General features: G+C 37.9%; 1 protein-coding gene across 7 annotated transcripts in view; it reads left to right on the top strand.

The window, feature by feature from the left end:
* The window catches only part of PLS3 (plastin 3), an 88,550-nt gene that overhangs the window by 43,424 nt on the left and 30,734 nt on the right, over positions 1-14,392 (top strand). For 3 of the 7 annotated variants that reach the window (XM_014459190.2, XM_014459186.2, XM_023758568.1), the window contains exons 2-3: positions 6,548-6,620; positions 8,700-8,783. In XM_014459190.2, the coding sequence (XP_014314676.1) occupies positions 8,720-8,783 (64 nt within the window). In that variant the 5' untranslated portion in view covers positions 6,548-6,620; positions 8,700-8,719. Of the gene's footprint in view, positions 1-6,547; positions 6,621-6,961; positions 7,113-8,699; positions 8,784-14,392 lie in introns of all 7 variants that reach the window. The other 4 variants (XM_023758551.1, XM_014459199.2, XM_023758553.1 and 1 more) reach the window with 2 other exon arrangements.

Raw genomic sequence — 14,392 nt, 5'->3', positions numbered from 1 at the left:
TCTTCACACATACTCTTTTAATTTTACATTTGCTGCACAGCTCCATCCTGGGCAAAATCCCTTAACTACCCTAGGCTCTTGTTTCGTCCCGAATACAATTTTAATAATCATTGGATATTGGGCATGCTGGGAATTATTCGGCCCTCGAAGCTTGGCAGGCAGTTGGAATACTTTTCGAGCCATGCCTCTGTACCCAGCATCCAGCAATGGATTATTGTGGGTGTACAAGAGAGGAAGATGAAGTTTAGACTCTGTTGTTGAGAAACAACCTTGAAATAAGACTTGCAGATCAAGTGGTTAGACAAATATTTGGGAGCTGTTCATAATAGAATAATCTCTCTTTTCCTAAGGAAGATTATTTTCTTCGACCAAGGCTGAGGATCTGTGTGGAGGAGGCAGGTGAACAGAATCAGATAGGATGGTGGATGTCCCAGCCCCACTGTCCTCACATCCACTTACATAACTATAGGCAGAAGTCTATAATTAAATTGCTAAATTTTGTGGCGCGATTTTAAATGCTGTGGGAGTTGAAGAAAAAGAGCAGAGCTGGAATCATTGGGAAACATGATTTGGGAGAGGATGAGGCTTCTGCTGAACCTTGAAGTTTGAGTAGAATTTGCATCGGGAGAGAAGAAAAAGAAAGGGGGGAGCATTATAAATGTGAGAGGCAGATACGCAGAGAGGGGGTTCTTACTAGGAGAGAGGGAAAGGAGGGGCAGGATGAAATAAAAGGTACTGAGTGTTGTTGAAAGGTAAAATGGGTTAGATGTGATTAGTAGGACCATTCTAGAGGACCTTGGAATATCATCAGGCAGAGATTAGATGATCTGTTTAGACAGAAGCAATTAAAGCTTCCTAAAATGGGTCACTGACATGATCAAAATGGTTGTAGGCACTAGTTGTGGGTTATTTTTAATTCAAATGATATTTATTGAGAATGCATTGAATCCATACATTACACCAAGTGCTCTGGTGAATGCAGAGATGAGTACACCTGTATCTCTAATAAAGTTTATAGTCTTGTTGGTGAAATATGTTCATTCAGTACGTCTTTGTTGAGGAGGCTATATAGCGTTAATGGTTGAGAATACTGACTTTGGTGTCAGGCAGACCTGGGTTTGAGACCTGGCTCCGCCTCTCTATGTGACTTTCTTTATGCAAGTCATTCAAATTCTCTCAGCCAGTTTGCTCTGCTGTAAAACGGGAATAACAATACCACCTGGTTCATAGAGGTTTTCTGAGAAGTAACTTGGATAATGTATATAAAGCATTTAGTACAGTCCATGTAAATAATAAGCCCTTCATAAATGTTAGCTGCTATAATATAAACTTACAATGATATGTTATTATAGTGTCTTAATTATTATTATTACCTACTCTGGAGACACTGTGATAGGGGCTGGGAATATGAGGATGAATGGGATAGTGTATCGTCTATCAAAGAACTTTGCGTAATAGTATTAAATGCTATCATTGTGGTGACTATATTTTCCCATTCAAAAATTGGTACATATGGTCTGAGAGTAAAATGATATTTAAAATTAGAGCTCTCTGAAAGAATCCAACACTGGCTATAATAGAAGAAAACACACAATTCTGTGACAGTACTGGGAAGAGAGAATTTTTGTCTCAGATGGGGCAGTCTGAAGAGACTTCCTTAAAGATGCTCTTGAAGGATAGGAGATTGGTGAAGAGCATTCCACAGAGAAGGCCTGAAGGTGAGGAAATACATGGTCTGCTTGGGGAATGGGGTATCTTTATAGAGTGTGATTCAAGAGTGCAGTGCATGTAATGGGAAATAACATTGGGAAGATTGGCAGGTATCAATATAGAAAAGTTTAGGGCCTTGAATGTTGTGCTTTAAAGTTGGGGCTTTTTGGTATGGAACATATCATAGATCTGCTCTTCAGAAAGTTAGCAGTGTAAAGATTGCATTGGAGGGAGACAAAACTATATACATTAGCTAAAAAGGCTTTTGGAGTAGGCCAGACATGAGATAATAAAATTGTATGATGGAAGAATCCAGAATGCTTAGTGATTTATTTCACCCCTTCCTCTTGTTTCTTGTGGCCAAATTTTAGTCCCAAATTTGTAGACCTGGAGACAGAGGAAAGTGGGTAAGTTGAAAAGGAGACCTGATTTAGCAGGAGAGATTGTTGAAAGTGGGGAAATAATGTAGCAATAAGTTCAATTGTAGACATTCAGACTTTCCTGACTGGAATCCTCCTCACTGAGCTTCCTTCTCCTCTGGCCAGAGGGTCAAGTCCAGTTTTTTACTGTAGCCCTTCTAAGTTGGACCTGACTTTCTGCTCCAGTTGTGTCTGTCACATACCCTAGACACAGTGCTCCAATCACACTGTCTTTCTCCAGCTCCAGAATGGCATCTCCTCTTTGTCTCTGTGCCTAGAATGTCTTTACCAGTGATATCTGTCTCAGGTATTCCTACTTATGTCCTAAGATAAAATTCAAAAGTTACTAGCTCTGGAAAACCTTTCCTGACGCCCACCACTCAGTAAATATGACTGTAATAGCATGATAGCACTAATATTATGTCTTTGTTTTTCCATCTGTTTTCCCCACTAGACAGCTCCCCAAAAGAAGGGCTTTGGATCCTCGTTCTCTATATCTGCAGCACCCAACACTGCCTGGCACCTACCAAGCCTTCAATTACGGCTTGACTATCCTATATAATAAAAGCGTAATATGCAAATTGACCAAACAGCGGAGTGACCGGTCGCTATGATGCACACTGACTACCAGGGGGCAGACGCTCAATGCAGGAGCTGCCCCTTGGTGGTCAGTGCACTCCCACAGGGGGAGCGCCACTCAGCCAGAAGCCAGGCTCACAGCTGACAAGTGAAGCAGGGGTGGCAGGAGCCTCTCTCCGCTCTGATGTAGGCAGGCAGTAAGAGCTAGGGATCCTGGACTGTGAGAGCCCCAGACTGCAAGAGGGATGTCTGCCTGCCGGCTTAGGCCCAATTCCCAGGGGAGGGGAGGGAGCGGGCCTAAGTCGGCAGGCAGACATCTGCTAAGGGGTCCTGGACTGCGAGAGGGCACAGGCCAGGCTGAGAGGACCCCCCCCCCCTTCACAAATCTCAGACACCGGTCCTCTAGTAAATAAATAAGTGGGTGAATATGGTAGACATTCAAGTTGAAATCTAAAGTCATTTGGAAACACGGAACTGGAGCTTGAGTAATCATAGTAAGAGTAGGTGAGCTGTACCTCAGAGTGTTATACGCCCGTCTGACATGGAGACTAGTGCTGTTGACTTGCCTAACTAGGGAGGAGGCAGGGTGGCAGTTTCTGTTGGTATAGGTAGGTATGTGAAGTGTGGGTGTTCTAAAGCTCTGCCTTTTTTGGATGGAGAAAGGGGATACATACACACCTTTTTTGTAGAATGTTCACATAGCAGTGACTGGTGGTTTTTCTTTTCATTTATAGTAAAATATTGTATTCTTCCATGTTTTATTCACTCTGTCGCTCTCTTCATGATACTAGTGTAAGTACTAGTATGTGTTGCCAGATCTGTGATTTAAGGAATCAGCCTTGCTTTCCCAATTCTATTTACCTGGCATACCAGTGGCTGGGATAGTCTATGGTGAATCTATCCCCTGCTATTTTCTTTTAGGTGCCTTTCAATTTCAAGAAAAAAAATAAAGTTCATGATCAACTCTTAATTATCCAGGGATGAGTTTTTCAACGTGTGTGCCCAGCCTCCTGGCCCACGTGGTACTGAATGACACAGACTAGTAAATAGATTACTCAGTCAGCTGCATTCCTAAAGTGAAACACCTTAGGGGAAAACAGGCACCCCCTCCTCATCCCCAGCAAATACCTTTCAGAATTTGAGTAATAGTTTCAGGTATTTATTTGCAGGTACACCTTTCTCAACAAAGATTTGTGTTCAGGGTTAAGTGTAGTTAAATGAGCCAGTGGAGTGGTTTCATAATTGCCGTATTGTTAGTCAAACTCCGTAATTAGGGATGACTTCATAGGCATAAGATTCCTCTATGGGTAACGCCCTAAATTCAAACCCTGTTGTACACCATATCCTTTTATGAAAAAAAACAAAAACAAGGTTTTGTTTGCTTTTGTTTTATTGCCTTATTTGAAAATCTCTTTTCCTGTGCCTCAGATGTTTAGGGAGAGAGAGGGTTTGCTTTTTCCCTTTATAGAGGAGGCAGGCTTAGGAGCTAGAGACCCATCAAAGTACTTTGCAGATGAGAGAATTGAGAAAAATTCGGAGAGCCTGGGAGATTTTACTGTTGATTAGTATTTCATTTGGTAAGTTTAAATGGAAGGAAAATATATTTCTATTTATTAAAAAAAAACAGTAGCTCTGTCTCTATGTGTGTCTCTCTCTCCATGTAAATAGAGTTCGCTTTTGTGGGAAAAGTCACTTTCTTTTTGCCTGTAAGTCACATACTGTGAATTTGAGGTTGAACTTTTTTATTTAGCAAGTAATATATACTTTTTACCTCTTCACCTTTTATTTTTCATTACTTATGAAAAATGTGCAAATTGTGAGGAATGGACAATATTGACAAGCTGTTAGCTATTTTTAAAAGTGGTCCTGAAATATTTAGAGTAAAATTTGTTTCCTTTTTACTATCTCCTGGCCTCTCTTGAAGTTATATTTAGAAACGCCTAATGAAGGAACCAAATGATTCCTGGGTAAAAAGTAGCTGACAGGTTTTCTTTAGACCCATCCTTAAATTACTTTGACTAAAGGCTTATAATTTTTATATATGAAGGAGATCTATTATTCTCTGTAGTCAATAATTATAGGGCAAATGAGATAACTTTTCATAAATCCCATTTAAAAGGTTCTTAGTAGAACTTATGCCTTAAACAGGGTGTGGCAAAAATACATTTACCGTTGTTCGTATGGAAAATAACACAATAGTAATACAAGAATAAACTCGGTTTCACATACTCACAATGCTAAACCTACTTTTTACCTCTACTGTGTTTATGTAACTGCTCACAATTACTTAGCCATTCATTTATTCCCCATTTTCTTTCATTTGTATTTTCTAGTTTTAGCTCACATATTTCAGAGTAGCATTTAGTTATTTACTTTCAAATAATTATAAATAAATACATTTGGATATATTTAAATGAAAGTCTCCTAACTTAAACTATTATGTTATTCTGGACCAAACTTGCCTGGAAATGTTCTGGGCATATACAGTTCCAGTTCTCCTTTTTATTCTTACTCCAGTATGCCTCTTAATGTCTCCTGTGGATGAAAAGTCTGAGTGACAGGTGTAAAGAAGTCACTTTAAGCTTTCATTGAGGCAATTACACAGGACTGAGAAATTAGAAAACTTGCACGTATAGTTTGGGGTTTTTAATGCTGTGTTGTATTAATACATGTTTAAGCATATGGGTGCCTTCAAATCATTTCCATGAGATCTCAGTATTTCCTACCTGTGTAAAGGGGAACAAAAGTACTGTTTTCCTGGCCTATGTGAGAAGGAAATAACCTTTACAATTTCCAGAGCCTCTTTCCTTCTGTATCTTTTTGTTTTTTGACAGAATAGGTCTTTTTTAAAATTTATTTGATTTTGAGAGAGGGGGGGAAAGGGGAGGGAGAAGGAGGGAGAGACAGACAGACAGACAGAAAGATAGACATTGACATCAATTTGTCGTTCCACCCATCCAGACACTCACTCATTGGTTGATTAGTGTATGCGCCATGACAGGCCACGGGTCAAACCGCAACCTTGCCTGTCAAACCAACGGAGCTACCCTGCCAGGGCACTTTCTGTATCTTTTATTGCCGCCACTAATTCATTTTGTGTTGAATTGTAGTTGTTTATATGTTTGACTTCCCTAGATTGTAAATACCTTGAGGGTAGGAACTAGGCAGCTAACAGATGCCTAAAATATTGGCAAAAATTGTGTGAGGATAGAGGTCTATGTGTGCTGGAGGGGCATGAAGAGGGAAAGAGACTTCTGGCCTGTTCAGCCCTGCTGACTGCGAAGGGGAGACGTGGAAGGATTTAGTCAGAAGCCACTGGTCAGCAGGAATGAAGGGTGGGGCAGGCGGGGTTATGTCCAGAACCTTCTTTGTCAATTTTCTTCTGCGTGGAAGTGATGTGGTAGTATGAAAATAAAATCAGAAGTCTTTTTTTTTTAAAAAAAAGACTCACATACTTTAGATTATTCCTGACTCTCAAACTACCCAAACTGGAAAGGACTTTTAGAGATAAAGGAGAGGCCACATGTTTTGGATTTTCAGAGGCAGTCTCACTTTCAGACTTTCTGTGCCCTTGTTCTGTATGCTATAATCCATGGAGATGGGTAATAATTCTGTATTGAAAGCATGCTTACTTAAATATGTATAAAGAAAATTGGAATAAATCCTCCATAGTATTTTTGTAATCACAAGTGTTGAACCTCATATTAATAAAGTATAGAATACTTTTTAAAAGCACTATCATTGGGTTGCAGCTTAACTTAAGAAAAAATTGCTTTTTATGCTTAATCTGTAAAATACCTGACTTCAGAGCTAAATGAAGATCTTTCTTTACCTTATAGATCCTGAGACCACTCAGAAAAGTGTTTTTACCCAACTTATCTACTGAGAAATTGTGACATCTTAACATCACAGGTAAGGAAAGTTTGTGAACAGGCAAGTTCTATTTTAGGTTCTTTAAAAGTCTGTTTTTAATTAATTCTTTTAATCGGTCATTATAAGTGTGTATTGCATTATGGTGGAAACTGAGCTAATAGTATAATATGGTCATTCTAAAATTCCCCAAGAATTTAAGAAACCTGTCTTTGAATTCCAGTTCTGTGGTCCCTCCGAGCCTAAGTTATATAATAAGAAAAAAGGGAGTAAGTATATTCACCTCATCAGGCTGTTGTGAGGGTTCAGGGAATGAACATGAATATGAAGTTATCTAATGTAGCGCTTGGTACATAGTTGCTGAATGGATGAATTTATTACAGTACTGTTTTATTGGTGCCTTACCATGTGTCTGAGACCGTGATGAATTCCAGAAATGACAACTGTGGCTGCGAAAAAGACAGATGCGGCCCAGCTCTCTCTTGAGAGCCTCTCTCTACTGAGTATCAGGCTTTAATGTAAAAAAGATGGATTGTGAGTAGTTTTTAAACTTCCAATAAAAATGTCTAACATGGATAAATGTAAGTTCTCAAATTTGTATTTTGTACTATAGAGTTTGTGAAATTTAACACATTGAATAACTTTTTTGAAAAGGCAACACATTTAGGGCAGTGAAACTTTTGCTACTTTACTGGTGGATATATGTTATTAGGTATTGTTTGTCAAAACCCATAGACTGTACAACATCAAGAGTAAACCTAATGTAAACTATGGACTTTGGGTGACTATGATGTGTTAATGTAGGTTGTAACAAACGTACCAGTCTGGTGCAGGATGTCGATAATGGAAGAGACTTGTGTATGAGGGCAAACGGCTACATAAGAACCGAACTCTACTTCTGTTCAATTTTGCTATGAACCTAAAGCTGTTCTAAAAAGTAAAGTCCTTAAAAAGATTAAAGGGGAAAAATCAGAGGCAAAAAAGCAACACACAATTGTTTTCATTGTCTTGTCTCTAAAAATTGTTAATAGGTTTGTATTTGGGGATTAACCTTGTGGTACACACCTCCTTTATGTATTGTAATTTTTCTGCAAAGGTTCAGATCATAAATATTGTGAGCCAAGAGGCAAAATCAAGAATATTATTGATATCAAGGATATAACATTGTTTACACAAAATTTTACTGGTGAAATCTAACATATAATAATCGAGTACATTTTTTAAAGTAATTCAGGTCTACTGATGAAAAGAATGGAATTTGTGGGAGATAACATTTCACTTAACTGGGGTTCAAAGTTAATGGGCCTTATCATCAAAATTGACTGCAAATGTTTGTTTATCTATACTCAGCCCAGATTTGGCCCAAAGGCCAGAGTTTGCCAACCCCTGCTGTATTGGTGAAATATGTAAAATTATTAGCCAAATCGGAAAGGGGGTAAACTCAAATGATATGTGCATAAAGATATGTTTATTAGCACCTGTGTATTTCTATATCAAGGCCAAATGTAATTTGTGCTATTTAAACATCAGTGTTAAAGCAGCTTGATGGAAAAATGGTAACTATGAGGTGAAGGACATGTTAATTAACCCTACTGTGCTAATCATTGCACAATGTATGCATATATCAAATTACCAAGTTCTACACCTTAAATTTACACAATATTATATGCCAATTATATCTTAATAAAGCTGGAAAATGGAAAGAAACAGTAAGATAAATTAAAAAATAAATGGATCATTGGAAAAGTTATATTTTCCATGAATCTTTGGTCATGTAATTTTGACTTTTAGTTTTGGCACATATAACTAAGAATTTTTATTATGTATCTCTTTCCTGCCATTGCCAGGCACCTAGGCTCTTCCTTATACTCTGAATGCAATGCAAGATTTTTTTTCCTTGAAAATGAGACTTGGAAATATTTTTTTAGTAACTTTTGGTAAATGATCAACTTCTCACTTATTTGTTTTCTTTAGCTTGGCTACAGCTACTAATATGGGAATCTATTCAGATGGTATTGGTTTCTGTTTAAATTATTGCAAAGATGAGAATTTCACAAGAGTACTTATAATATATTTATCACAAAGTTTTTAAAGTCTGAAACCTTTTGGGTTTCTCTTTAGGACTTCTTTAAATAGATGAGATGGCTACCACTCAGATTTCCAAAGATGAGCTTGACGAACTCAAAGAGGCCTTTGCAAAAGTTGGTAAGTATTTTTTAATTATATGAGTGGTTAATTTTAAACCTTGGCCCTAATTAAAGTTATGTCTCTAAAAAATTATATGAGTGGTTAATTTTAAACCTTAGGGCAAGATAGCTAAAATCGATGGGATAAAGTTTTAAAAGCCACACTTAAACTTTATTATTTATAATTATATCTACTATCTATCTAACATGGCCAAAGGTTTTTGGTTCAGGATCCCAGTCCTTAATTAGGGCTGTCGTGGCTCCTGAAATTTTAAACAAATTTTGTGGTGTTATCATATTTGGTGAATCATTTTTCTGAGGAGAGGATTTGAAGCTTTTACAATATTCTCAAAGGGATGTGTGACCCCTGAAAATGTTAAAGGATCATCAGATGCTGCTTTCCCTTTCCCTAATTAGCTTGGCTTTCTTGCTTTTTTCATGTATCTTCAGTGCCTTTGCATAATGCAGACTGTTCTACCTTCACATTAAATTATAGCATCAATATAGGATGGAAAGACATAACATGCCATCTGGTTTATCATACTTTAACATCATATAGCAAGTCTTAGAATTTTGCAGCTATGGAAGCAGTTTATAGTATTTACATGCAAATCTCAGTGCTCAGGTCAAGTCAGTAGAGATAATGAAAAAATGGTAAGAGCTGATTATTGATGAGTTAACGTGTACTTAGAGAAGTAAACTATTACTACTTGGTATCTCCTTGATTAAAGTCTATAAAGTTAGATTATAGTGATTTGTTGTTTAAAACAGAATATAGTCTTGATCTATGCAGGAAATCCCATTAATGAAAAGTACATTTTTGATCAATATTTTCTATGAAGGCATTTATTAGTAACTAGAGGCCCAGTGCACGAAATTCATGCACAGGTAGGGTCCCTAGGCCTGGCGGCCTTCCAGCTGCCGGCTGGGGCCTTCCTTCGTTACACGCTGCCCCCTTGTGGTATGTGCACGGCATAGCAAGTGGTCAAACTCCCAGTCGGTCGAACTCCTGAGGGGACAATTTGCATATTAGCCTTTTATTATATAGGATGGCATGCCTTGGGAAGAATAATGAGCACCAGCCAGAGTGACTATTCATAATCCCATCAGAATTCTAACTAGAAAAGATTAAATTGTCCAGAATCTAACATGATTTGTGTGTGTGTGTGTGTGTGTGTGTGTGTGTGTGTGTATGAAAACAAAATCAGCCATAGATACCATTTACTGTAAGACTACTACCCAATCTGATCTACTACCCAATCTGATATTAGACTGGTTATGAAAACCCAGCAGGTAAATTCTTGGCTGCAAGATTTTTAAAATTTCATTATTCTATAGAAATCACCTTATAATTGTTTTAGGATTATATTTCATTTTAACTTTGTTTTATTCAAATTCATCTTTCAGTGTTGGGGACAGCCTAATTTGTTTCCTTATGAATAGAATTTTGGGGTAGGGACCATGACTTATTACTGCTATTTTTTATTCTTCAAGGCCTTGCTGCCTGAAATAAATGTTTACTGTTGAATATAGGCCTTTTTCTCATGTACAGAAATATTTCTGTGAACAATATTTTTTAAAACTTAAAGATAAATTAAATATGTTTCCCTGATGGAACTGGAATACTTTTTATCAGTAAAAGAGCTTAATTGTTCCTTAAAAGCTTAATGATATAAAGAGGGTTGACCAATTACCTCCACGGAGGAAACAGGGTTAATTGTACTAAGTGAGGGATCAATTAGAGCTTGGACTACAAGAAAGGCTCATTGTTGGAACTGCTGTCTTAATGTTATATTTTGGAGGATTTAGGGTTGGCAAACAGCTTCCCAAAGGCAAGAGATTGGACCATATGGCTTATTGGAGTCCCTACCAGGCATATACATATTCCTAATGTATGCAGACTCTTATTACTCTTACTAGAGGCCCGGTGCACGAAATTCGTGCGGGGGGCTGGGGGGGAGGTCCCTCAGCCCGACCTGCACCCTCTCCATTCTGGGACCCCTCAGGGGTGTCTGACTGCCGGTTCAGGGATTGGGCCTAAACTGGCAGTCGGACATCCCTCTCACAATCTGGGACCGCTGGCTCCTAACCCCTCACCTGCCTGCCGGCCTGATCACCCTAACTGCTCTCCCCTGCCAGCCTGATCGCCCCTAACTGCCTCTGCCTCGGCCCCGCCAACCATGGCTTTGTCCAGATGGACATCTGGAAGATGTCCCGTATAATTAATATATACCCTTTTATTAGTATAAATATGCTGTACTTAGGAATTCTGGAGTCCAAAATTTCTTCCTGTTTTGCATTTTATTATTTTGTATTCCCCCACTCAGTATCTAGTTCAGTGTTACACACATGTTAGGTTCTCAATAAATATTTAATTGATTGAATCCCAAGGAATTGTATATAGTCTTTTCATGTAGTAGGACTTTGTCATTATCAACTATAAACCCAAAGGGGCCCTTTATTATGAAGATTTTCATCGTGGTGGAATTTATTACTAAAGGTTTTGGCCACTACATTATAGCACATAAAATTTATATATTTTTTCAGCATAATAAAGGCTTATGTGTAGTCTTTGAGAAAAGTGTTTAAAGACCCAGCTGAATCTTTTGATTTTCTTTTAAAATCTTTAGTTTTTAGTTGTTGTTAGTTACGGAGCCCTCGGCAATTGTCAAAGTTGTTATGGAAATCCTTTTATTTTTTTTCTTCATTCAGGGAAACTTGATTTTTTTAAATATGTTTTTATTCTTTTAAGCACTTTATTTTTTTAATTTATTTTATTGTTGAGAGTATTAGAGATGTCCCCCATTTTCTCCCCTTTAGAGGAAGGGAGAGGGAGAGAGAGAAACATCAGTGTGAGAGAGAAACATCCTTTGGTCGCCACCCACAAGCACCTGGGCATGTGCCCCGACCTGGTTTGCTTGGAGCCCGGGACGATGCTCAACCAACTGAGCCACTCTAGCCAGGGAAACCTGATGTCAAAAACAAGCTCCATAACTTATTTTCCTGTCAAGGACAATTATTATTTTGGGAGTAGTGAGGACTACTTGATCTCAGTTCATTTGTGACAAAATATGGAAATCATTATACGATTTTTCCCATCTATTAACAAAAATAGCTTTGATTTTCCTCTTTAGAAATTCAGCAAAATCATAGTGTGTGGGGAAAATCTCTGTAATTATTACCACTAGTCATGTGTTTTGTTCAATCAACTAATAGTGCCTTGAAACTCTTTACTAGCAATAAATAGAGTATTAGGGTTTAAAGTTCTCCTTTCACTCACTTTCTGCACCTGCTTAGTGTTAAGCTCCGAGCAGTATATTTTCATTTCATTATTTAAATTTTCTCAGCATTTGTTTCCAGTATTTCCCACTGGGATGGCAGAAGCCTTAGCTCTCACTTTGTTCCTACTTCATGATGTTTCTGTTTGAATTGAAATGCTGCAATGCTGCATAAGTTCTTCCTAAAGAAGAAGAATTTAAAACTTTCAGAACACTTAGGAAGTTAATATTTACCAACTAGAATGTCTTTTACATTCTGATTTTGCTAGATCATTTGGATGATTACTTGTAATAAAGATCAATTTATGGAATGTAAGTCTTTTCAGATTGGCCTTGAATCCTGCAAACACTTACATCTGACTTTTTCTCTCCTAAGCAATCACTAGCTTTAAAAAAAATGAATTCAGCAGTTTTGAAATAAAAGAATAATGGGGTTTCTTAAATGACTAGGAATGGTATGGGTATATTCCCACCAAACTAAGCCAAAAAATGTTGGTTATGGTGGTTGTAGCTATAGCAGATTTTCTCATCTCAGGAAGTTGAGTTGTTTCAAGTTACTTGATATTCTCTAGTATATAAAAACCACATCAGGGTGATGCCACAAAAAACATGGTGGTTTAGTTTGATTTACTTTTAGTATTCAATAAAACTACATCAGTGCATATTTGTTTAATTATGACTTAAAAAATAAAACTATAGCCCAACCAAAAAAATAAACTGGCCAGTGCTCTTTCACTGTGCCATCTGGTTAATTACAGATGGAATATTAGAAATGGAGGTCTTAGAATAGTTTGAAAAACCATGTTTTGACGGTATGGAAGATGGAATAAAAGTGTGTAAAAAAAGTCAGCAAAGACAATAAAAATTCTGCAAATGCTAAAAAAAGGTGTGTGAGTATGCGGGAGGGAGAGCAGGGGCACATGTGTGTGAGAATGCGCTCATGAGAGCATGTGTGTAGCTGTGAACTAGTATGTGTTTTTAAGGTGGGAGAATGGCAGCAAGTGGAAAATGATGGTCCTGCTAGAAATTTTGAGTTGGAAAAGAATTGCTAGACAACACTTTTGATTGCCTGTCTCAGCTCTCTAACCTTGTTTAGCCTTCAGCTGTACTTGACCTCCACCTTAGGGGATCCACTATTAGTATGAACTCTTAGGTAGGAACCTTCATTCTACCTTTAGCTGGGACGTATTAAACTGCCTCGTATATTTGCTAAACTGAGCTACCTCAAAAGGTATAAGCTGGGAAAGGCAAAATTCATGTTCAGCTAAGCATCTGGAGATGTTTAGCAGCTGCCTTTTCTAAAGTTTTAATGCCAATGAAAGCTTGACTTTACTGCTTAGATTTTAGGGTGGAATATAATCTAAATTCTTCTGCACAAGTCTTTTGGCTGAGTATTTTAAATGAACATATTGTGTGCTTTCATGGACATTTAAGGTCACGTGTGTATGTGTGTAAATCCATTATTGTTACATTCCTTTTGTCTTTTTTAGTGCAAAAATGTTGTGGAATATATTGGTTAAACTAAATGGAACTTTTAAACCAAGCTTTTCGGAAAGGAAGTGCATCTGCACTTGATTGGTTTTCTTCTTTAAGTCCTAAAGAGCACTGTCCAGGGTGGGTTAGTAAAGAGGTTGCATCTGTGTTGCAGATGAGGACCCACATATGCATCCTCTTTACAAAGAAAGATGCTAGATTTAGACAGAGTCAAGGATGGTTAAAGCAACACACACACACACACACACCCTGGGGGTCCAAGGAAATCCCAGTCTTTCTTACTGTCATGTTTATAAGACGAAGTAGCACCCCAAAAGATGCGTCTGAAGTGATAGATTGCTCCACATACCACCTGAACATGGGCAGTGTAAAACAGCAGCTAAAATCAAAACCACTTGAGTTCTGGCTCAGCTTTCTCCAGACAAGTACTTAAAATAGCTTAAATAACAGGATGCAAGGGGAGGGAAAACATTTCCTTTTAAGGATATGCATTCTTGGTGTGATTCAAACTTCTGCAGGAACATGGCTGCATAATAAGTTTATTTACTTTAAGGTTACTTGGGGGAGGGTGTTGGGAGAGTTAGCTGGCATTGAAAATAATACTTGGTAGAAGAGCATAATGAGGTTTCTTTTCAAACAGAATGCAGATGTGAACCTACATATGTCACGAGAGAGAGAGGAGGCACACAGAGAGAATCTGTTGTTACAAACAGTTGGTTCCTTCCTGATAATTCAGTAGCCTGCATGAAAGATGAGCCTTTCTGGTGCCGCATGGGGGCCTCTTAGGGATTATTTTTTAAGTTTAGTGATTTTTCTTTAAAAATCAGAACACTTGCCCTGACTGGTTTGGCTCAGT

The sequence above is a fragment of the Myotis lucifugus genome, unplaced genomic scaffold, assembly GCF_000147115.1.
Source record: "Myotis lucifugus unplaced genomic scaffold, Myoluc2.0 scaffold_2, whole genome shotgun sequence".
NCBI classification, from domain to species: domain Eukaryota; kingdom Metazoa; phylum Chordata; class Mammalia; order Chiroptera; family Vespertilionidae; genus Myotis; species Myotis lucifugus.
This window is presented reverse-complemented; position numbering and strand designations above follow the sequence as displayed.